Source organism: Solea senegalensis, linkage group LG1, assembly GCF_019176455.1.
Source record: "Solea senegalensis isolate Sse05_10M linkage group LG1, IFAPA_SoseM_1, whole genome shotgun sequence".
NCBI lineage: Eukaryota > Metazoa > Chordata > Actinopteri > Pleuronectiformes > Soleidae > Solea > Solea senegalensis.
The window spans coordinates 34,844,672-34,868,731 of record NC_058021.1 but is presented as its reverse complement, the minus strand read 5'-3'; the positions used below and the strand labels follow the sequence as shown (position 1 = coordinate 34,868,731).

Sequence of the window (24,060 nt, the reverse complement as noted above, 5' to 3'; positions counted from 1 at the left end):
AATTAAAAATGCATTTTGAGATGTTAAAAAAGAAATATTTATAAAGATATAGCTCAAAACCATGATATTGTTGTACCCACTTCAGTGTTAGTTCAACGCGAAGCTACGACTCTTATGCCATTGTTGCATAATTTTGGAACAAATGGTATACTAGTATTTTAATAAACAAGAAAAAGTAAACACATTTTGCGAAAAAGTAATGTGCGTGGTTAATTTACCTGTAAAATACTATAGGATTGCATACATTTGCTGACAAAAAGCTTTAAATTGTTGATAAAACAGAAGGAGACGTTGTATAATGATATGAAGCAATGCTTCAAGTGGTGGATCAAAGGCTCAGCGATCGTTGAATCGGCGGTTGACGGTGTTGCCTGGAGTGTCACATTTAGCATTGTATCTTCTAATCGATGCTCGATTTTATTTTTGTTTCACAAAAAAATGGCGGACCGAACGCCTGGTGGCTCTCAAAAAGCTAGCGCTAAGGTAATTTTTCCGTTACAGCTTGCATCAGCTATGGCTCGCCTGTTGTATAGAAAACAATGTAGACAATAGTATGCCTGAACAAGCTGACTATTTATCTATGTGTGTATAATAGAACTCGCGTGTATGCGCAACGATATCAAACCCCCGAAGCTAACCTTTAGCTCATCGGCCACACGGGCTAATCGACTAAGCTAACGACTTAGCCGCCAGAGGGAGGCGTAGACGGATCAAAATGGCATTGAAGGATAAACGATTATCACAGTTTATACGTTGATTCTGACATAGCATGGGTTCTGGGTGAAGTTAACTATATCCGTATTTGATAGTGTATGTAGCAAAGTGGATCTATGGCATCCTGGGCCTGCAGCGTTAGCTCCGTGTTGTCATTCGCCGCTTAAATGCAGGCAGTCAGTGCGCTACAGCAGATGTTGACTTGTTGGGCCTTTGGTTATTTGTGCTCGTTGGTAACTTCTGTGTTCATTTTAGACAGAAATTGCACTGTTTCTACGTTTTCCAGTTTGAGCATTTAGTAATCAGGCAAGTGTTTATACCGGTTTAATATGAGTTGGTGTTACTAAACCCCGCGTAACGTTTAAATTAACGTGCTTCTCAAATCAGTTAAATAATAGTTGCGTGTGACATATGTCAAAATTAGAATTTTCATGAGTCTGAAATATTTGTGGGAAGTTAACCATGTTTTGTTGACATCGTCAGGCGCTACTTGAGAGTAAACTGAAGTCTTTCAGTATCGGTAAGATGGCAGTGGCAAAGAGGACACTTAGTAAGAAGGAACAAGATGAAATAAAGAAAAAGGTAAGTATGGACTGCGTTGTTTAGTATATCATCTGTGATAATATTACTCGTGAGATGTCTCTCATTGACTTACTGCATATAATTTCAATGCTTGGTTCTGTGTTCAGGAGGATGAGCGGGCAGCTGCAGAGATTTATGAGGAGTTTCTTGCTGCTTTTGAAGGAGGAGCGGATGGCAAAGTCAAAGCTTTCGTTCGTGGTGGTATTGCAAATGCTACAAAAGGTACTTCATCAATAATATGTTGTCCTTCACTCATGATATACAGTACATTTCTGAACAGTGAAAAACAAATCAAGGAGTATATTGAGTGAAAACATTATTTCTCTCTTCAGAGGAAGCAGCTGCAGATGAAAAGAAAGGAAAGTTGTACAAGCCTAAATCGCGCTTTGAGACACAAACAAAAAGCAGCTTCTTGCCTTTGGAAACCCCGCCTCAGTTTTTAGCCTTAGACAAAAGACATGTAAGTACAAACTACAAGTAGCCTCTCTAGTTATTGCTGTAGTTAATGATTCTGTATTTATGGTGCTGATGATGTTTTTTGTCTGTGTAGCAACCCTCGAAGAAAAGTACTGAAAAGGAGAAGAAGAAGAGCAACTTGGAGCTTTTCAAGGAAGAACTGAAACAGTAAGCTTATTAGGACTGTAAAGTCCCACTTAACTGGTGAATTTGAGTCGATACGTTCTGGTTCGACTCAAAATTCTGAAAAGTCGACTTGTTGCCGTGTTAATTTCATACAGTCTTTGGTTAATTTGATTTCATCTGGAGGAATGTACCAAGTGCTAATGGGAGTGTTTTCAGAGCACCCCTGTTCCACAGGTAACAGCGTGTCTTCAGAGAACACCCTCCTTGTTTTCAGTATTTTGGATTAGCCCAATGCACAAGAGGCAGATGGAGTACATCCAGTGGTTTTATTTAATTGATTACAGTCAGTTCTCCTCTAACATCCATGTCAAAGACATTGGCAGTGTGGCAGCATTTTACAAAAATAGATGGCTATAAAAAAGACATGGCATATCATATAAAAACGGTAAGCTAACTTGTGTTATGTTGCTCCAGCTGTTTTGAGTATATGAACATATCAGAATTGGCATATTTCATGTTTTAGTATGCAGGCGCACACGCCAACAACAACAACGGCAGCAGCCTGTGTCTCAGCCACGAAGCTGAGCTCCTTTGTTCAGTGTCTCTGTGAGACAAATAATCTAAATATTCCTCAACAGCTGATGTCACGCTGATATCAACGTAATATAGTATATTTACGTGATGCAAAATAGGTTGTACCTAATTGTGCTTTGTGTTGTTTTCTGCAGGATACAGGAGGAAAGGGATGAAAGACACAAAATGAAGGGCCGTGTCAGTCGTTTTGAACCACTCTTGGGGACGGAGGGAAGACGTTCGTGTAAGTGTCTTTAAGCTGCATGACTGCACCCTGTTGGCCTGAAATAGCACTTCTCTGCACACATTACTCAACTTTCCCCACCCCCATGTCCACTTTTGCCCTGAAACAAAATTTATACTGCTTCTCTGCTTCTTTTAGCGGATGGTTCTTCAAGAAGAAACCGTCCGTCCAGTGGTAATTGACTTAATATAGCGGCCGTGAATACCTTCCATCTTGCTACGCACATACTGTATGTTGTCCTGTAAGATAGCCATAGGAAATTCTTCTCTCTTCTCTGTCTCTGCAGTTTTGGATGACTGTGCACCAGGTTCTCATGATGTTGGAGACCCATCCACTACAAACTTGTATCTTGGAAACATCAATCCACAGGTGAATTTCTAGCGAAATTGGGACTTCAACAGCTAAACAAATAATACTAGGAACTTGTTTGTTTTGTTACGACCTTTTATGGCAAAGGAAACATTACAACTTTTTTTTTAATGTGTAATTTATTATTAGATTTGATTTATTTTATTTGTTTGTAGACAAAACAAAACGTTTGTGAATGTCATTATTTTGAGCTTTGGACAATTAAGCATTTAATAAGTAAGTTAATGAAGAATTTATATCATCTTATTCTTTAGATGAACGAAGAGATGCTGTGTCAAGAGTTTGGAAGATATGGCCCACTGGCCAGTGTGAAGATCATGTGGCCAAGGACAGACGAGGAGAGGGCTCGGGAGAGGAACTGTGGCTTTGTGGCCTTCATGAACAGGAGGGATGCTGAGCGGGCACTCAAGAACCTGAATGGTAAAATCTTCATTCTTTTATAAAATAAGTTTATCACATAACTTGTGTTCTTTCTAGGCTTTGTAACATATTTTCTCTGCCTTTACAGGAAAGATGATAATGAATTTTGAGATGAAATTAGGATGGGGCAAAGGTGTGCCCATTCCTCCCCACCCTATCTACATCCCTCCTTCCATGATGGAGCACACACTTCCACCACCTCCCTCTGGCCTTCCCTTTAACTCACAGCCGCGGGAGAGGCTAAAGAACCCCAGCGCTCCCTTGCTTCCTCCACCGAAAAACAAGGAGGAGTTCGAGAAGGTAACTCAACATGTCAGCTTAGGATTTTCTCATGGGTTGTAGCAGTGTTTTTTTTTACTTCTGCTGGTAAGATTAGTCAGTCCAGGTAGTATTCCTAGTTTGTGTTTGTGATAGATTTTGCCTTGTTGGCCAAATAAGTTAGCTGCACTGTATATCAGAGTGTGCATATAATGAGATGTTAGTGTGTGGAAATGCTCAGTAGGGTGTTTATGGTTAATGAAGTATCACAGGTGTTTGGCCTTTAGTAAAACCTGACAGCAGTGAAGGAAATTTGTTGTCTTTTTGCACTTTTAAATGCATTTTTTATATTTTTCACTTGTTGCCGTTTTAACATTACTCACATTCTATGTTTATTATCTGATGTGACTTCATATACAGACTCTGTCGCAAGCCATAGTCAAAGTGGTTATCCCAACAGAAAGGTACATGTTTTTCTTTTTTTAAATTGGTGTACAAGCTTAGAAAAAAAACATCCCATAATGAAGCTAAAAGTTTGATCAGTTGATCACTGCATGCTACAGGGGGCTGGTTAGTGTGGGTGAGCAATGGTTAAAGCAGTCGTACATTTTCTTTCACATTAGTACATAGTATAATACCGACTCAAAAGTTTGTGTACCTTGCTCTTTCACATCCCATCATCATCATTCATTAGCTACACATCATTTAAAAGCTTATTTAATGTGTTTAGGAAAACATGATTTTGTCCCATCCCAGCCCCTCTCCATACATCAACATGTAATTGTGTTGCTGATCTTTCGTGAACTAGTATTCTACCACATACATAGTCTGCTGATTCTAGACCTGTCGTTGTGAAAATGCTCTCTGACCATTGCTCAGTCAGACTGTCTATCCCCTTGGCCTCTGTCACCCTATTAGGGACACAGTAAATCTGGTCCCTGCCAACAAATCCAAACCTACCAGCTTTAGTTTATCTATGACCTTTGACATTGGCCTTGGTGAGCAGCACAAGTTGAACTGTCTGCAGCAGCGAGGGACCTGAAAAGCATCATGGGATGGATTGGGAAAGTATACTGAATTTTACCCTGCCATTGGTATGATCGGCTCCAATACAAGTAAATATGATCTTTGTTGTCAAATGAAAGACATCCTTTGTCTTGTTGGCCACTTCACTAGGTGAATTGTATACAGCCTGCACCAGGTTTCTCCCTGAAATTGTCACAAAAGAACCTTAGAGATCCTGTTTGCACTGTATTCAGTCATGACCAACTGCAGCCTGTTAAAGCCAACAGTCCTATACTGCTTTGGTTATTAATCCCTTTGCATGAGTAAGGAGATAAGTGGGAATTGGCTAGCACTGTATTGTTTAAAATTTGAGCTAATCCAGTGTCTATTTTCCCAACTTCAATTTCAATTGTCCCAATTTTGTAACCATTGAATCAAGGGGTGTTTTATAAGCGAGGATCCAGACAGTGCAATGTAAACAAACCTGTTTTACTATACACTCAGAGAACACAAACTTCAATTTATACACAATCCCCAAAAATCATATCGTTGCCCGATTTGATAGTTAATTTCTGAATAAGTGTGAATGATTTACCTTCATAGGTTATGATTTCAGAAGAGTTGATGTTCTTCATAGGCCCTGAATCATAGCCACAGTTGCACTTAATTTATGCTTGGTCAGATGACTCCCTGACAGTTGTCTGTACATTGTATCATCAGCAACATCAAATAAGTAATAGATAAAGATTGTCTATCTTTTGGCTTAGTTGCTATGATCACATCTGTAGCTTGCCTGCACTAATGTATGATGACAACAGTATCTATATCCTACAGCCGTTCATAGCGCAACATGCATTATGTCTTTCATGGGGCTGATGGCTCAGGGTCGATCCACCAAGCATAAATTAACCTTTTTAATTAGCAACCTTTCTTAGTGCTCACAAGTCAGGCCAGTCTGAATCTGTTTGCTTTAACTGTGTTTTTCTTGTAGGAATTTGCTCTCTCTCATCCACCGAATGATCGAGTTTGTGGTGCGTGAAGGCCCAATGTTTGAAGCCATGATCATGAACAGAGAAATCAACAATCCCATGTACAGGTAAGGACTTCATTACATTACATTACATGTCATTTAGCAGACGCTTTTATCCAAAGCGACTTACAATGGAATCAAGTACACTTCAGTGCTTTGGAAATGTATTCATCATCCATCTCTTGTGTAAAAGGCAACTTTTTCTGATGTGTGATGTTTTTTTAATTTCTTTTTCTTCCAGGTTTCTATTCGAGAACCAGAGCCCGGCACATGTATACTACCGCTGGAAACTGTACTCAATACTACAGGTCAGATTTCTATGTTAAGTTGAGCACAAATGCGCCCAGCCTACATGGAAGACAAACGCGTCACAGTCCCAGTTGGTTTTATTTACTGTAAATCTTACTGTTTCAGGGTGAAGCCCCAGCCAAGTGGCGAACGGATGACTTCAGGATGTTTAAAAATGGCTCCCTGTGGCGTCCACCTCCTCTTAATCCATATCTTCACGGCCCTTATGATGATGGTGAAGAAGAGGACGAAGAGGAGGAAGGCAGCAAAAAAGGCTGCTTGAAAGAAGAGTAATACTGATTTCCCCTATTGTTGTCATTTGATACACATGCATAATTCAAACACATCATTCTTAATGGGCCTCCTCTCTCTCTGCAGAGAGCGGGACAAACTAGAGGAGATGCTGCGTGGCATGACTCCCAGGAGGGGCGACATTGCAGAGGCCATGTTGTTCTGTCTCAGCCACGCTGAGGCCGCTGAAGAGATTGTGGAGTGTGTCACTGAGTCTCTCTCCATCCTTAAGACCCCTCTTCCCAAGAAGGCAAGTCGTCACAAAGCAGAGCCTCTGCCGCTAAAAGAGCCAATAAATTGTGTGTCAGAGACAGTTGCCCTAAAACAGTTGCCCTTTTTCCTTCAACTTTTCAGATTGCAAGGTTATATCTCGTTTCTGATGTGTTATATAACTCTTCTGCCAAAGTAACCAATGCGTCATACTACAGAAAATAGTAAGTTTTATATACTTTTACTGCAGTATGTCCATTTTAACAATAGGGACACTTGCCTCATGACTTGTTTCCTCCTCTCAACAGCTTCGAGGCAAAACTCGGCCAGATCTTCTCAGACCTCAATTCAACATACAAAACAATACAGGGCCATCTTCAGAGTGAAAACTTCAAGGTACCAAATGTCTCAATAGCTTGGTTTACATGTGCAAATAGAACAGAAATAAGTAATCTGATGGGTTTTTTTTATCAGAATAAACTAATGGTTGTAGAAGCAGCTTTATTCTGCTTGTCCTCGGACATTTCTCCTCTGCGTGTCTCCTCACTGTGCACCATCAATTCATTTTCACGCCTCGCTAGTATTTGAAATTACTGTTTGTTTTCTGTAATGAAGCTTCGGAAACTGATAACTCACCTTGTTGGTCAATAAGGTCACTCAGCCATTTTTGTCTCGTTTTCTTCTCTGGCAGCAACGAGTAATGTCGTGTTTCCGGGCCTGGGAGGACTGGGCTGTGTATCCAGATCCGTTTCTTATTAAGCTGCAGAACATCTTCCTGGGTCTGGTTAACCTCACTGCAGAGAAGGAACCTGCGCCCTTACCTGTGGAGGCAAGTGATTTGACAAAGCTCACTATCGCAGTATTTGTTTTAAACAAAGTCGTCGGTATATTTTTTTTATTTCTGCCTTCTTTCTCTCAGCCTGAGCCTGTAGAAGACATTGACGGGGCTCCGATAGTCGAGTATGTTGACGGCACTCCGATGGAGGATGTTGACGGGGTGCCGATCGATGGAGGTAATATCGACGGGGCACTGATTGATGGAGCCATGCTGGACGACCTAGATGGTGTTCCAATCAAACACATGGAAGAAGACATCGACGGAATACCCTGTGAGTGGTGCAGTCATTTAAGAGAATGTTTTACATGTGTGTTCACCGTAAGTGTTGACCAAGTTTCTTATTTTCACGGGTTTTACAGTCGATCAATCAAAGGAAGCAACATTCAAGGTAGCACCTTCAAAATGGGAAGCAGTGGACGAGTCTGAGTTGGCAGCACAAGGTGAGACCTTCATGTAGTCATTTGTGCAGAATGATAGTCATGTACCGTGTGAAGATGCTTTTTTTTCTTGGTGATTGTTAATTGGGTTCTTTTTGATTCAGCTGTGACGACTTCAAAATGGGAAATATTTGAGCAACCAGAAGAAACAAAAAAGTGAGTCATGAGTTAAATTTAAGATTGTTCTCTTCAGGCAATCTGTGTATACGTTTGTGCGTCCGTAACCAGTTCCTCTGAACTGTTTTTAACTCTGAAGAGATGATTACAGTGATGATGACGACCGCAGCCCTCGCTCGGACGATCAGAACTACTCCAATCCCATCAGAGATGACCCTGATACGAAGGCCAAGATGTCGGAAATGAATGAGGAGAAACGCACTAAACTCAGAGAAATCGAGGTGATAAACAATTACCACAAATATGGAACAACACAATGTCTGCAGTTGCATATACACGACAGGTTGTTTTAAAGTGAAGCAATGTAGGATTTCAACCTTCAAAATAAGGTGAAGGTAAAAGGATGATCAACTTACAACAGGGTGAAAGTCACCTCTGTCATCTGCGTTTGGATCTATGCAACTTGAGACCATATGTCACAGTGCCCTTGACTTGACCTAGTCCTGTTACTGTTGAACTAGGTAGTGTAAATAGTTTGCTTCTCTAGAGCGTTCAAGTTAGCTGTGTTACTTAATTCTTAAATCAAGTGATTCTATGTGTATACAATGAGATTATATAAGCCAGGTTGAATATGCAAGCACTATCATTCTTTTGTTGTTTAACAACATCATTTCCCAGTTGTGTTACTTTAACTATTTTCCCTTTATTGCATTGTCCTCCCCCCAAGGTTAAGGTCATGAAGTTCCAGGATGAGTTGGAGTCAGGAAAAAGGCCGAAGAAGCCAGGCCAGAGTATTCAGGAGCAGGTGGAGCATTACAGGGACAAGCTTCTACAAAAGGTACTGGAGGGGATTGGTCTCTTTACAACCCTAAAAATGAAAGTAGTGACATAGTTTGAAGTTGGAGTGATTCTTTGTTGTTCTTTTCCCTGAAGGAAAAAGAAAAAGAGAAACTTGAAAAGGAAAAGGAGAGGGAGAAGAAAGAAAAGGAGAAAGTGGAGGCGCGGTTAAAAGACTTGAAGAAAGAAAAAGAGAAGGAGGACACGCCAACCAGAAAAGAGAGGTATTATTACTATTAATGCATTGCCAGGTTAAATTCAAGTCTTTTTAGACTGTGCTTCATAAAACCGTGTTTAATTTCCCATCTGACAGACGTTTGTCCCCCCCGGTTGATAGGAAGCGGCGTCACAGTGGGTCACCCAGCCCGTCACGGAGTACTAGCAGACGAGGCCGCTCTTCCTCGCCCCGGTCAGAAAGATCAGAGCGTTCGGACCGATCGTTCTCAAAAGACGCATCTTCCCGCTCATCTCATAAAGACTCCCCTCGATCCAGCAACAAAAAGTCCTCAAAGAGGTACGACTGCATACATATTTACTAATCACAGTGAAGGCAGTAGGGTAAAGGTGTAATCGAAGTATTGTTTATCCCAGATCGCCGTCATCACCTCGCACACCCAAACGATCCAGGAGGTCGCGGTCCAAGACGCCGAAGAAATCAGCTAAGAAGTCCCGCTCCAAATCAAGGTCTCCTCATCGGTCTCACAAAAAGTCAAAGAAGAGCAAACACTGACCCATCTTCCCACTGTAACCACCTTCTCTGCACCGACATGTAAAAAGTATTGAGTGATTGAGTGCGGCAGCTGAAGATCGCTGCCCCAAATGTTAATGTACAGATACTGAAGAGTGGAGAGTGTTGCATGGGTTACCGTCTAGTGTATCAAATGGATGGGGCCATTGTTGTTTTATATTGTACAAAAAAAGTTAAGTGCTTGTGTCCCAATTCCCATTCATTCATGTGGTAGACCACACCCATACAGAGTGTGATGACAATAGTCTTATAATGCTGTCATTTTCTGTTTTTGTAGTTCACATTAAAACAAATTCCTAATGAACAAAGTGTCATTTTTAAATCAAGTATTATGTTCAGGAAGTTAAACTTACACCAAAGTGTATTATAGCTTAAGTACTTAAGATTCCTGAGATAGTGGGTTCAAGGCTCGGAGAATTTAAGAAATTGACCAAGATGAGAAACCAAAGAACACCAAGACATTTAGAGCGAAACCATTAGAATAGCTCAGTTCGTCAGATTACGTTTATCTCTAAGGTTATAAGTTTGAATCTTATGAAATGTTGTTGTGTAGCGCAGTAAGAATACGATTTCTATGTCTGAGGTTGTGAGCTCAAATTTTTTTTTTTTAGTTCTAGATTCAATGGAAAAAGTCAAAAGCGGCAAGAAAACCCAAACACCTCTAGCCACAGGTAGCTCAGTGGATAAGAACACTGCTGAGGACATCTTGTGTTCTCATAAAGAACAAGACATTTTAAAGTTCATTTTTCAAGTCCCAAATGCACCAGGAATTTATGGCATGGTGGATTTGTTCACAACCAAAAGATTGCGCAGTCCACAAGGTGGTAGGTTTCAATAAGTAAATCCATACTTTTAAAGGTTTCTCTAACATCCTTATATCTTAAACCCCGCATTTGACGGTTGCCCCTTTCTTCTGCTTTCTAGGGGCCCTGTTTTCCTGGGAAACGAGTTGTGTAAGCCCATTCTATACATTCTCACGATCGTACATCTAGGGTGCTCAGGTTTTGACATTGGTGCCATTTGGTCAACACAGGAAGCATCTGTGCTTCTTTGGCAAGCATTGTTCAGGACTGGCATACAGACCTCTGTTGTAACCTGTTTACTTCTCAATGCACATCTCTAACACAGTCTTGACAAATCAGCTGCGTCAGATACTACATCTCCTTTCAATCGACCCACATTTTCACTTACCCAAGATGATGTGAAAAAGAAAAGCAGACAATTCTCCCAAACTCTTTGTGTTCAACACTGTTTTGTAGACCTGAAGATGTGGGTTCAAATCCAGAGAAGTATATGGATGTTTAGGACCTGTTAATCCCTATTAACCACTTAAAATCTCCAAGACCAAACTGTTTCTCACTGTTTACAATAGCTTGTCTACCAGATATTGATTTGAAGGTCTGAAGTCATACGATAAAATCCTTATTTATTCCAGAGCTTTGAAACGTCACATTCTGATAAAACACCTAAGGAATACTCTAGGTAAGTTTAAAAGTCCAATATAAGGTAGGAGGTAGCTTAGGTTCTGAATCCTGACTCAGAGAACTCTAAAAACTGACCAAAATACAAAACTTAAGAATACCAAGGAACAACAAGCAACTATGTCAGGATAACTACCTCAGTCCTAAAGAAGATGACTTGTATCCTCAAGGTATGAGAATTTTACACCATAAACAGAAGTTAAAAACACCAAGAAAATGACCTTATGTAGCTCTCCAAGAATAGCTCATGCCGTGACTTTAACTCGTGTGGTTGGGAGTTTAAATCTCACAATGTTTTTTGGTTTTTTTTAGTTACTTTGGAAAAGTAAATTCAATGGAAACATTCAAAAGATACAAGAAAAGAATAAAAACAACTGGAAGAGCATATAGCTGAGGGGATAACAATGCTGCTCTCAAGTTCTGCTGTCATAAGTACAGTTCTTATCAAGAACAAGACATTTTAAACGTCAACAATCAAAGTAGACCAAAAGTCACAAATGTACCAGCATTCATAGTGTGCTGGCATCTAGCTGGAGAAGGGTCCACAGACATGGTGTAAAGTCCAAGTCATAGTATAGTATGTCGTCCAAAATGAGACGAAAAGTCATAGTATACTATGAATTGGATGACATGATATAATGACTTTTAGGACTGATTTTGGACGACATACTATAGAATGGTGTTTTTTGGTCATTTTGGACAACATACTTTAATGACTTCTTTGACTGATTTTGGACGACATACTATAGTATGACTTTTTTGAGTGATTTTGGATGACATACTATACTATGACTTTTTTGACACATTTTGGACAACATACTATAGTATGAATTTGTTGACTGATTTTGGACAACATACTATAGTATGACCACCATAGCATGAATTTTTGACTGATTTTGACCTATATTATGATCGCCCATACTATATGATTTTTTGACCGATCTTGACCACATACCATGACTTTTGTCCGCTTGGACGACATACCATAGCATGACCTTTTGTCTTTGATGACATATTGAGAGTACTGGCGACTTTTTGATCTAATACACCATAGCAGAAGTCTCTCATTTTTGACTCACATACTATAATTATTATTTTTGAGTGATCTTTGGTACCATTATTACTAGGTATAGCATGATTCTTTTTTTTTTGGTCATTTGACCCGCATACCACAGCATGACTCTTTCTCGGAAGAAAAAATCATGTCGTATCCAAATGACCAAAAAAGTCATACTATAGTATGTCGTCAAAAATCAGTCAAAAAAGTCATACTATAGTATGTGGTCCAAAATCAGTCAAAAACGTCATACTATAGTATGTGGTCCAAAATTAGTCAAAAAAGTCATAGTATAGTATGTCGTCCAAAATCAGTCAAAAACGTCATACTATAGTATGTCTTTCAAAATCTGTCAAAAAAAAATCGATCAAAAAAGTCATAGTATAGTTTGTCATCCAAATTTTGACAAAAAAGTCATAGCATAGTATGTCGTCCAAAATCACTCAAAAAAGTCATAATATGGTATGTTGTCCAAGATTTGACAAAAAAGTCATAGTGTAGTATGTCGTCCAAATTTTGACAGAAAAGTCATAGTATAGTATGTTGTCCAAATTTTGACAGAAAAGTCGTAGTGTAGTATGTCGTCTTAAATTACTCAAAAAAGTCATAGTATAGTATGTCGTTCTAAAATCGGTTAAAAAAGTCATAGTATAGTATGTCGTCCAAAATCGGTCAAAAAATTCATAGTATAGTATGTCGTCCAAAATCGGTAAAAAAAAGTCATAGTACAGTATGTCATCCTAAATCTGTCAAAAACGTCATAGTATAGTACATCGTCCAAAAACGGTAAAAAAAGTCATAGTACAGTATGTCATACTAAATCGGTCAAAAATGTTATATTACTACAGAATGTCGTCCAAAATCAGTCAAAAACGTCATAGTATAGTATGTCGTCCAAAATCACTCAAAAAAGTCATAGTATAGTATGTCGTCCACACGGTCAAAAAACGCCATATAGTATAGTATGTCGCCCAAAAATGGTCCAAAAAGTCATAGTATAGTATGTCGTCCAAAAAAAATTGTATGTCCAAAATCGGTAAAAAAAGTCATAGTACAGTATGTCATACTAAATCGGTCAAAAATGTCATATTACTATAGAATGTCGTCCAAAATCACTCAAAAAAAGTCATAATATAGTATGTCGTCCCAAATCGGTCAAAAACTTCATAGTACTATAGTATGTCGTCCAAAATCACTCAAAAAGTCATAGTATAGTATGTCGTCCAAATTTTGAGAAAAAAGTCATAGTATAGTATGTCAGCCCAAATTTTGGACACAAAAGTCATAGTCTAAGTATGTCGGCCCAAATTTTGACAAAAAGTCATAGTATAGTATGTCAGTCCAAATTTTGAGAAAAAGTCATAGTATAGTATGCTCGCCCAAATTTTGTACAAAAAAAGTCATAGTATAGTATGTCGTCCAAATTTTGAGAAAAGTCATAGTATAGTATGTCGTCCAAATTTTGACAAAAAAGTCATAGTATAGTATGTTGTCCAAATTTGACAAAAGTCATAGTATAGTATGTCAGTCCAAATTTTGACAAAAAGTCATAGTATAGTATGTCGCCCAAATTTTGAGAAAAGTCATAGTATAGTATGTCACCAAATTTTGAGAAAAAGTCATAGTCTATATGTCATCCAAATTTTGACAAAAAGTCATAGTAAAGTATGTCCAAATTTTGAGAAAAGTCATAGTATAGTATGTCGCCCAAAATCCTCAAAGTCAATAGTATAGTATGTCGTCCAAAATCACTCAAAGAAATTTGTATAGTATGTCGTCCAAAATCGCTCAAAAACTTTGTATTGTATGTCGCCCAAAATCAGTCAAAAGTCATAGTATAGTATGTCGTCCAAAATCCCTCAAAAAAAATTTGTATAGTATTTCATCCAAAATCACTCAAAAAGTCATAGTATAGTAGGTCGTCCAAAATCAGTCAAAAAGTCATAGTACAGTAGGTCGTCCAAAATCACTCAAAAAAGTCTTAGTATAGTATGTCGTCCAATATCGGTCAAAAAGTCATAGTATAGTATGTCGTGCAAAATCACTATTCACAGCATGACAAGTATTGTCATGGTAACAGATGCAGAAAAACAGGATCATTGTTTAATATAATCTTTATTGCGGTTTCTTAGTGAGTCGATACAGAACAGATCCTTTTTTGTTTTATATGTCTTGACTTTGAAACACTGAAAGACTTCAACTGAGTGTTAATGCTTTCACGGCCACAGTGTGAATGAATGAGTGAGTGTTTACGTTTGAATTTTAAATCCAACAGAAAAGTTCAAACCCAGAAAAAACAAAGACTGAATAGAAATGATATTTTTGTTAGTTGTGTTTTTGACGATGCGTTCACAGTCAAGTGCTAAATGTAGTGATAGACAGTTCTGGATCAAGAGCTACGAAAAAAAAATCGTAATAATAATAATAATTATTATAATAATCAGGAAACTGCAACTCAGGAAAAAAACAACAAAAAAACATGAAGTTTTTTCTGATAATTGATTTGTGAAAAAAGAACCCTGAGAGCGAGATTATATATAATTAAACATATATATAAATTCTGATATATGTGTGTGTGAGAAAAATCATCTGTAACTGAACAAATTAGATTAACATGCAACAAAAAACCAATAAACTAACCTAAAACTCACCCTTTAACTGAACGCGATGAATTTTCACAGTTTTATATGAATTTATACGAGAAAAAAAAACACCCAAAAAACCAAATAAAAATGAAGCACAACAAAGTTCACAACTTCAGCCAAACTAAAAAATAAACATTAGAAACCTGTTCTCGACTCATTTACAGGAAAAAAACCCAAAAATAAACTACATAAAGCTTTTTTGGATTCTGAGGGATTTTTTTATTGCTAAGTTCGCGACTCAAAAAAGAAAAAGAATTCTGCAGCTACGATTTTTAATAAAACATGGCTTTTTTTCTCAAGTCACTGTAGAAACTAACACACACACACACACACACACATAAATACATTTAAAAACAGTCCACGTGAGTCCAGTATTTCCACGTTCACACGCACAAAACGTGATCAGACGAAAACGAACGCAAACTCCCGAAAGACAGGGGGCACACTCACACTGAGAGAGAGGAAACCACAAAAACGGAGAGAGACACAAGAACCCCGGCCAATATCATTAATTATTAAATTTCGTAAGTTGTATCCATCGTTGATTGACAGGCGCTAACATTAATATTTGTAAATTTCGTAAACAGATTTTCCATAAAATTCATGCAATCTTCCAAATCAGAAAAACTTTCACGTTAATCGTTTTTTCTGAAGCGATTCCCGAGTTCACTGTTGTGTCGACATTGGACGCCAAGCTAATGAAATTATACGTACATCGTGAGGTTTAACAATTCACAGATTGTGTTTTCAGTCACCGAAATATCTCAACTTGGATTCAGATATTTAGCCATCACTGGTGGTGTTTATTTACGCACAAAAAGAGTGAAAAATCACTTGATGCACCTTTTTTACGACGCTGTTACAGGTACTAAAATGGACGACGCAGTTTTTCATTTATTAGGTCAGTAGCTAGATTGTTGTTGTTTTTTGTGACAGAGTGCGATTCTATTTTATATGGAAAAAGTGCAAACGTTTAATTTTATGATATTTCTCGCCACGGACCAGAGACTGTTACCGACGTAAGCGATGGCACTGTTTGATACAGAAACCTATAAATTTATCCTGAGAAGATTCAGAGGGAAAAACACTTTTTCACGTCTCGGGAACACTGATAAACTTTTTTCTAATGAGCGCAAACGTTGTTGCTTTACAGCTCGATATGAGTGGCTGAGGTTCACGTCGTTTTGCTGATGAGGTTTTTTAATTGATAAAAAAATGATGAAAAAAAAACGTGACAGAGTCCACAAGCACACGATGTGCGGTTAGCGTGAAGCAGTAGGAGGAGTTAGCCCTTTGTTTGTGGAACACGCAATCGTGTCACAGTCATCCATCCATCATTCATTCATTCGTTCATCCATTCACAACGTCTTCTACCTCTTCTGAGAAATCGCACCGATACTGAACAAGCTTTAAATTTGCGATTTTCAGTATGTTTTTTATCAAATTTTCACCTGATTGTCTTTAATGTCAAGGTTTGTAACACTGACATTTTTACTTTAAGTCGCATTAATTTGGACAAACACTTAAATGTCTTAGAAAAACACGGGTTAAAAAAGGTCAAACTGTGCTACAGGGCTAACTCTGTGTTAATATGCTAATACTGTAAAGAGTTAAGCTAGTCCAGCTGTTAGCCGTGATTAAAACAGCATTCGCTTGACTAGTTTGTCTGGGTTGATAGCCTTTTTTTTGTTTACTCAGACTAATAGCTAGTATTAGCTAACACCCAGCTGGTTAATTAAGCTAATTTAGCAGAGCTGGTGTTGAGCTAATGGGAAGAACACAGCTAATTAGCCCTGGTTAGCATGTTTGACCCTGTGGCTAATGTCAACCTAGCCCATCCTAAGATTTTTTTACGGCTAGCTAGCTAGCTTTTGTAACCCTCTTATGGGGAGTAGTGATGCTATGAATTAGCCTTTGCTATTCTTATGTTAGCCTCAGCTACGTCTGTTAAAACAATTGTGCAAGTAAATCCAGTAACAAACTTAGCCATTAGCGTTAGCTAGCAAAGCCTGGGGGCCACAGCTCGCCCTGACTTAGCCTACAGTGAGCGCAACAGGCTAGCAAAGAATTAGCCCCGCTAGCTTGATGAGGAAGACACGAGATTTAAAGGGGCAGCAACTAGGCTGCGCCTCCGCTCCTTTAATGTTCGCAGTTTCTAAAAAAAAGCGGAGATTGAGGTAAACTGAAACCGCGTCAGGTTTAGCAACAAGAAAACATTAGCATTCGTCAGAGGCTGAACACGAAAACCAGGGGGCAACGGTGAGACACAGGTGGGAGTCACACACTTTCACTCATGTACAAACAAAAACAAACATGTGAATTGTTCAGTTATAAAAACAAAAAAATTCCCATCCCAACACCCAACATAGCGATAATCACAAAAACACACACAAAAAAAAACACAACCTAAAATACTCGTTCACACGTTCATCTCTGTAGACACACATGGAATCAAGCAAGACATCATTCACACACTCATCAACTCACGGCATCAACGATCTATCGTGTGATTGGTTTAGAAAAAAAGTCGTAGAAACACACAAGTGATTGCGGAGAAGCCACGCCCACTTCACAGTCAAAAGTTCATGAGTGTTTTCCCACGTGAGTCGGTGTGCGAACGTGAAACCGAAGCGTTTTTATTTTGTTTTCCAGTTACGAAACCTTTTCTTTTCCAGATGACCACCTGCCGCCTGCTGGTGATTCCAGACTACTGCAGCTGGTGAAGGAGCGGCCACAGGGTCAAAGGTCATGTTTTTTTGTTAGCGTCTGTGATGTGTCGCCGTCGTCCAGCTGTGATTTAAATACAAAAAAACGTCTCTGCGCCTTCAAAAAAAATCTAGAACAATAATAAATTGTAATTTTATTCTTTTTTTTATTGCTGAAATATAATAGATTTCCCCCGCACAAAAATAGCAATAATGCAAATCATTGTCATCATAAAAAGCTATAAAAATGAGATACATCCTCCGAATAATGCAGATAAAGATGTAGCAAAAAAAAAAAACATCGGAAAAGTTGGACTAGTAGTTTAAGGCACTTCAAGAAAACGAGGTTTTCGTCTTTCTGTCAAGAAAAGAAGAAAAAAAAATCTGGGCTGGTTTTTTTAGCATCGTCATCATCATCATCTGTGATGACACAGCATTTTTCCACCGTATGGCACTGTGGTGATTCTCAGTCTACGCCCACCAGAGGGCGCTCTCCGTTGGGGAGGATATGCTCTAACGTCGGCTTGGCGTGAATCTCCAGCAGCTCCTGGATGAAGCCGTCAGCAGAGGGCGCTGTGGTGGTGGAGGAAGGGGAAGGGCTGGGCGGGGCGGTGTCTTTGGAATCGTCATTATTAGTAGTTGTCTTTGTGTCAGTAGCTTTGTCGGCCGGCGTTTGAAGTTCAGGTTTCTCCGCCGACTGCGGGTCGTCCGAGGAGACAGGGTTTGGCCGATGTGACTCCGCCTCTGCCGTGTTGTCCTCCCGCTTGCTGACGCCACCGACGCCCCCCTCCTCCTCCCCGGCGTCCTCGTCCTCCAGCTCCTTGGCTCCACCGCTGCCACCACACTCGCTCTCATTCTCCGACGGTGGACAAGTGGAGGGCGGAGTCTGCGTGCATGAGTCGCCATCCTCGCTGGCGGCGTCGTCGCCGGCACCACGCGGCTTCCGGTGAACTCGCTGATGGCGAACCAGGCTGTGCTTCAGCGTGAACGTCCGCTCGCACGTCTGACACTGGTACGGACGCTCACCTGCAGACAGAGGGCGCCACACTTCAGGAGCTTTTCAAAATAAAACCAAGAAGAATAAATACTGTGTGTGTGTGTTAGTTCTGGTTCCTGTGTGGGACCAGGTGTGTATGTGTGTTGGTTCTGGTACCTGTGTGGGACCGGGTGTGTCGGGTCAGGTCCTGCAGAGACCAGAATCGTTTGTTGCAGATGCCACAGATCTTCTTCCTCTTGTCCACTCGTCCTCCTTTCTTCTCTCCCTCCTCCACACTCTTTGGTTCTATCGCCTCCTCTTCATCACTCCTCTCCTCCTCCTCTGACTCACCACTCTCCCCCGCCTCGCTCACTCCTCCCTCCTCCACTTCCATTTCCGTCTCCTTCTGCTGCTCCTCCTCCTCCTCCTCTTTCTCCTCCTCGGCTGGTTTGGAGTCATTCTCTGTCACCTCCTCTCTCACTGACGTCGTCGGCGTATCCTCCGCTGGAGCTGGAGTCATCGGCGTCTCCTCAGAGAGGTGCGCCCTCTCATGGCGAGCGAGGGTGGTTGCGTAACGGAAGCTCTTGTTACAGACTCGACACACATGTTTGTAGTCGGGCTGCTGCTTCACTGCAGGACTGACGGAGGATGAGGTGGAGCCAACAATCTGCTCCTCCTTCTCTGGACTCTCTGTCAGTACTGCAGGAGCAGAGGAGGAGGACAAGGAGGAGGGAACAGAGCTTTGTTCTTCGTGGGTGGAGCCTGACGTTGTAGAAAGTTTGAAGTCGATTAGTTTTTTTCCAAAGTTCAGGTCCAGACTTTTGTTACTGTGACAGTCGTCGTCGTCTGTGACGTCCACCTGAAAACACACCAATACATGACTCAGCAATACTATCAACAGTCAATACATGACTCAGCAATGCTATCAACTGTGAACAAATGACCCAGCAATAGAGCTGAAACTATTAATCAACTATTTTGATAATTGATTAATCAGTTTGAAGCTTTTTTCAAGATTAAAACAAGATCGCCGACTGTTAAAGCGTCTTAAATATGAGTGTTTTCTTGATTTCTTTGCTCTGGATAACAAAGAAATCATTAAAAATTTATCATTTTGGACATTTGAGAACATCCTCATTTCCAGGTTTGGTGAACACCAATCAACATTTTTTTAAGGTCTTCTGATTCTGATATTTTATGGACCAAACGATTCATCGAGAAAATAATTGACAGATTAATTGATAATGAAAATAATCGTTAGTTGCAGCTCTACTCATCGCTAAGTGTTTTTCAGATGTTACCTTGCTGCTGCTGCTGCTGCTGCTGCTGTTGCTGTTACTCGGTGGAAGCCGTTTCCTCTGAGCTCTGGTCTCTGGCGCTCCCTGCTGCTCCAGCTGCTCTGATGTTTCTGTCTCTGGGTGCTCGGTAACATCGTGAGCAGGACTGCAGCCTGTGCAACAATCAATGACGACTACACGGGTCAATAAAGAGGAAGAAATGAATAACTTCCTGTTGTGGCTCAACATTTATAAATAACAATATTGAAGTGCTCATTTCCATCGACTTACCGTGGCTTTCATTGGGGGTGGGGCTTGTTGGTGCTGACTCAGCGTCTTGGTCAGGGGCGGAGTTCTCTGCCATGGGGGCGGGGTCTGAGTCTGAAGAGGGGGCAGTGCTTCTGAGGTCTCGCACCTCCAGTGCGACCTGTTCTGTCTCCGACTGACTCTCTGAGGGACACAACCAACATTGATCAATACGATCAATAATAACAACATACGGATCAGAACAAGGAGTGGAGTTGCCGACACGTGCGTTATCCCGTTAAAAACGCGCCATGTTTGTAGTCCGAGTAGGAGAAGTGAATCGTGGGAACGCAAAGACGTAAATTTTTGGTACTTGTATTTGGAACTTGTGCGGAAAATTTGAAGAGAAAGCCGAACAGTGCCGAAATTTGCTACGTGAAAAATTTCTGCCGCGTTTTCTGACCTGCACTCTCGGGTGAGCCTTCTTCTCCGTCCTTCTTCGCTAGGGCACCGTTGCGTCTCAGAATCCTGTGGGTCACGCCGTGCTTCCTCAACAGGTGGCGCTCACAGTTGGATTTGGTGGAGAAGAAGGCGTCACATTTGGGACAGGGAAACGGTTTCTGACCTGAAGAGAGACAGACGGGGGAGGGTTTGGATGAGCTCCAGAAAATGGCTTTAGATCCAGGAAATGTTCAGTTTGTGCACGTGTGTGAGTCAGTTTGACGATAAAGGTTTAATGTGCGTGTGTTACCGGTGTGTGTTAGCATGTGTCTCTGCAGGGAACTGGCCCAGGGAAACACTCGTGGGCAGAACGGGCAGGTCATCTTCTGGACAGAGTTGGAGTAGGCGTTTTTCTTCCCTTTGGATTGAGAAACCGCTGCCGGCTTCACCTCCTCCTTCACTCTTCCCTCCTTTTCCTCACTTCCTCCAGTTCTGTCATCATCTGGTGTGAAAGAGGCCTCAGTTAATCATCTGTCGGGAACTTTCATACGTCACTTTAATCACAGTGCGACACAGAGTCTTACCTCTCTTTCCACCCAGATCTGCTGCGCCGGTCTGGAGGTAGGTGCTGAACTTGTTGGTGTCAGTGGTGGCGAGCATCTTTTCCACGCTGGCAAACTCCCCGCTGGACTCCAGGTCGATGCTGCTTCCACTTGCAGCCGCCTTCTCCCTCATAGCCAGGGCAGCCAGTTTTTTCCTGGGCCGTTTTCTGCAGAACCAAAAAAAACTAATTTTAAGGGGACATATTATATTCTATTTCCCCCATTAAAATAGTTCCCTGGTGTCCTAATGAACATGTCAGTGACATGCTTTGGTCAAAATACCATAAGGATGAAGCACCATAGCAGTTCAATAACCCTGCTAAACCCGCCCCTTTCAGAACGCTCGGTTTTCGTGCATTGTCCCTTTATATGCAAATGAGACACAGGCAAACACACACCCACTTCTTCCAGGAGTTTCGTCCTCTATACAGCGCTTTACAGCTCTATTCGTCTCTCCCCCTCGCTCCACTAGTTCTATGACAATATCAACATGGCAGCATGCGCAGAAAACAGCGAGAGTGCCGTCACAGGAAGAGACGTCCTACATAAGGATCGAGCCGAACAGTGCCGAACTGTAAATCAGTTAAAACACTTAGGGACCGCACCACTGATCGCCACCGCTGATCGCCAGCGGTGCACGGCGAGCTGAATAAACTGCCACTGTATGTGACTGTATCAGACTGAGTCTGTGCTCCAGTCATGGAGGATTTACTGAACAAATATTTTTAATTAGGACGTGTCAGAATTGTCTGTTATGAGCTCTATGTGACCTTTTCTTAAAAATGTGTGTGTCTGTACGTCAGTGAAATATGTTCGCTGACTAAATACGGCGACCGCTGGCCGCAGTCTGATGCGAAGTGGTGCGAACACACGTTTGCTGACTTTATCCGGCACATTAGCTTCATATATAAAATCCTCTGAGGCTGGAAGTTTGTGTAAAACACTGTGCTCCACTGTGCAGCCACCAACAGCACACTTGTCCCTCCGCGTTGACATAATACCTCTCTTCCTCCCTTGCCTGCACTCTTGCAGGGACAAGGTGGAGCTAAGGTGGAGCTCTCCAAGTAAACTTACTGGTGGGGCGGTAACATTCGCGGTGAAATGCGCATGCTGCCGTCATAAGCGCAGGGAATTCAACATTGAGTGTTTTATTGCCTGTACTTACACTAAGGGGGACCACGAAAACATGACTGAGTATTCTTTTTCCACACTTTGGCGACTGGTAGGGCCTCCAGAGTCCCAAATATAAGTATTAAAATGGTTAAAAAGTTGATTTTGCATTATATGTCCCCTTTAAGACAAAGATTTTCTTTGACCGAAAGACACAGGGAAAATAAAACCCAACACACCTGGACAATCCCTCAGATGTGTCATCGCTCGGTGTGTCCAGACCGGCAGAGGGTCCAGAGGAGTCTGCAGCTGAATCAGACTGAGGGGAAGCAACAACTGCCTGGGGTTTACAGTCCAGGGCGGCGGCCTCTCTCTTCAGCAGATCTTGAGCTCCTGAGACAGAGTGGATGATCTGAGCGATGGAGGCCAGAGGAGGGAGGTCTTTTAGGGCGGGGGACGGTGAGGAGGTGGAAGAGGAGGCCGGTTTGGGCAGAAGTGGTTTAAGGCGCTGAGCTCGAGTAATATTGGGGAGAGAGGCAGGTGAAGGGTTGGATCCTGGTGGGAGCTGGTAGCACCCGAGCTGAGGGTGAGGGTGTAGAGCGCTCCCCGCTTTCTCATCCTTAGTCAGAGCAAGAGCGTGCAGCTGCTGCTCAATGATGCTGCCACCACTCTGCTCCGTCTTGATCTCCCTCTTTTCTTCATTTGCAGACTCTCTCCGCAGCCTCTTGGCGGGGACGGACAGATCGATGGGCTGATCCGCGGCAGAGCAGTCGAAGGTGGGGGAGATGCTCTCCAGTTTAACTCCTGAAGAGCCCACCTGGCTCACAGCTCCACGACCTTTAGCAGAGAAATCCAGTGGTTGGTCCAGTTCAGTAGGATAAACCACATTAGCCAGTTCTTCCACCTTCACAGCTTGCAGCGCCTGTATCGGAGATGGACCGATCCCGTTCAGTGCCATCGGATTCAGCGGAGCAGCTCTGGCAGAGGCAACAGTGGCGGAGGGTACGGTGGCCGGCTGAAGCGTGGCGATATGTTCCTCAATCTCCCTCTCCTGCACCTCGGGGTGCTGCTTCAGGAGGTGGTGGATGCAGTTGCGTTTAGCCAGGAAGGCTGCTCCGCAGCGGCGGCACTCAAATGGCTTCCTCTGGCAACCGTTATTTGTGCGCAGATGGATCTGCAGCGCACGGTAGGTCTTCAGGTCCTCGCCACAAAACCTGCACGTTGTCTCGGCACATCCCGTCTCAATGTCCTGAGTGGGTGTGGTGATTGGTGCTGCGATGTTTGGAGCAGTGGTGGAGGTTACGTACTTGATGTTCTTTTCAATGTCCTTCCTCGAGGTCTTAGCATGCTTCTTCCTAAGGTGGCGCTCACAGTTGGCCTTGACGGTGAAAGGATAATGGCAGACCCGGCAGACGTATGGCCGCTCGCCACTGTGCGTCCGCAAGTGTCTGATTAGTGTCGCTTTGTCCGGTGCCAGGTAATCGCAGATGTTGCACTTGTGTGGGGCGATGCCGAGGTGGAAGCGCATGTGAGCCTGCAGGACGCCAGAGAAGGCAAACACCTGGTCACAGAAGCGGCACGGGTACGAGCCTTTAGCCGAACCTGCGTTTGTGTTGCTCCCCCCTTTGGTTCCTGGTTTTCTGCCACTAAGCCCCGCCTCCTCTTGTACAGCTGTGGAGGCAGATGGCGGCGAATCAGACAGCGGTGTGTGAGCGTCGCCCATGCACTCTGCATCTATCTGCCCTCCGGTCCCGGCCGAGGACGAGGGCGGTGTTTTGAAGAGTGTGGGGGTGGGCGGGGGCAGGCTGGGGCTGATGCAGCCCAGTGAAGCCTGCTGGGAGCTCTGGAGGGGGGGAGGAGTCGTCGCTGTGAGGCTGGAGCGAGGTGTGATGGGAGGTTTGGGCTTCAGTGGAGCCTTCTGAGCCTGGACTTGACCTGGATGGAGAAGAGAGAGTCAGAGACAGTGAAGTCATTTTC

At 42.1% G+C, this 24,060-nt stretch overlaps 2 protein-coding genes across 9 annotated transcripts in view; one reads left to right on the top strand and one right to left on the bottom strand.

Moving 5' to 3' along the window:
- Positions 1–421: 421 nt before the first annotated feature.
- On the top strand, positions 422–9,847 carry LOC122769233 (U2 snRNP-associated SURP domain containing). 4 transcript variants are annotated; one of them, XM_044025627.1, is made up of 26 exons: positions 422–483; positions 1,198–1,296; positions 1,404–1,518; positions 1,629–1,756; positions 1,847–1,920; positions 2,607–2,695; positions 2,834–2,869; positions 2,982–3,064; positions 3,319–3,484; positions 3,573–3,784; positions 4,163–4,206; positions 5,739–5,843; positions 6,019–6,085; positions 6,192–6,355; positions 6,444–6,606; positions 6,711–6,790; positions 6,875–6,962; positions 7,258–7,395; positions 7,486–7,675; positions 7,764–7,844; positions 7,946–7,997; positions 8,110–8,239; positions 8,686–8,796; positions 8,892–9,019; positions 9,109–9,309; positions 9,387–9,847. In XM_044025627.1, exons 1-26 carry the CDS (start codon positions 439–441, stop codon positions 9,523–9,525), a joined length of 2,928 nt encoding a protein of 975 aa, XP_043881562.1. In that variant the 5' UTR covers positions 422–438; the 3' UTR covers positions 9,526–9,847. The 4 variants fall into 4 exon arrangements, with proteins under 4 accessions (XP_043881562.1, XP_043881570.1, XP_043881553.1 ...); XM_044025635.1 differs by having other exon boundaries at positions 8,098–8,239; positions 9,133–9,309; XM_044025618.1 differs by having other exon boundaries at positions 8,098–8,239.
- A 4,330-nt stretch (positions 9,848–14,177) lies between these two features.
- Positions 14,178–24,060, bottom strand: part of rreb1a (ras responsive element binding protein 1a) — a 45,683-nt gene continuing 35,800 nt past the window's right edge. For 4 of the 5 annotated variants that reach the window (XM_044025528.1, XM_044025545.1, XM_044025554.1 and 1 more), the window contains 8 exons: positions 22,323–24,018; positions 20,956–21,140; positions 20,682–20,873; positions 20,394–20,555; positions 19,976–20,134; positions 19,709–19,878; positions 18,585–19,266; positions 14,178–18,457 (listed from right to left, as the gene is read on the bottom strand). In XM_044025528.1, coding sequence (XP_043881463.1) covers positions 17,898–18,457; positions 18,585–19,266; positions 19,709–19,878; positions 19,976–20,134; positions 20,394–20,555; positions 20,682–20,873; positions 20,956–21,140; positions 22,323–24,018 — 3,806 coding nt within the window. In that variant the 3' untranslated portion in view covers positions 14,178–17,897. The remainder of the gene's footprint in view (positions 18,458–18,584; positions 19,267–19,708; positions 19,879–19,975; positions 20,135–20,393; positions 20,556–20,681; positions 20,874–20,955; positions 21,141–22,322; positions 24,019–24,060) is intronic. The other variant, XM_044025537.1, reaches the window with a different exon arrangement.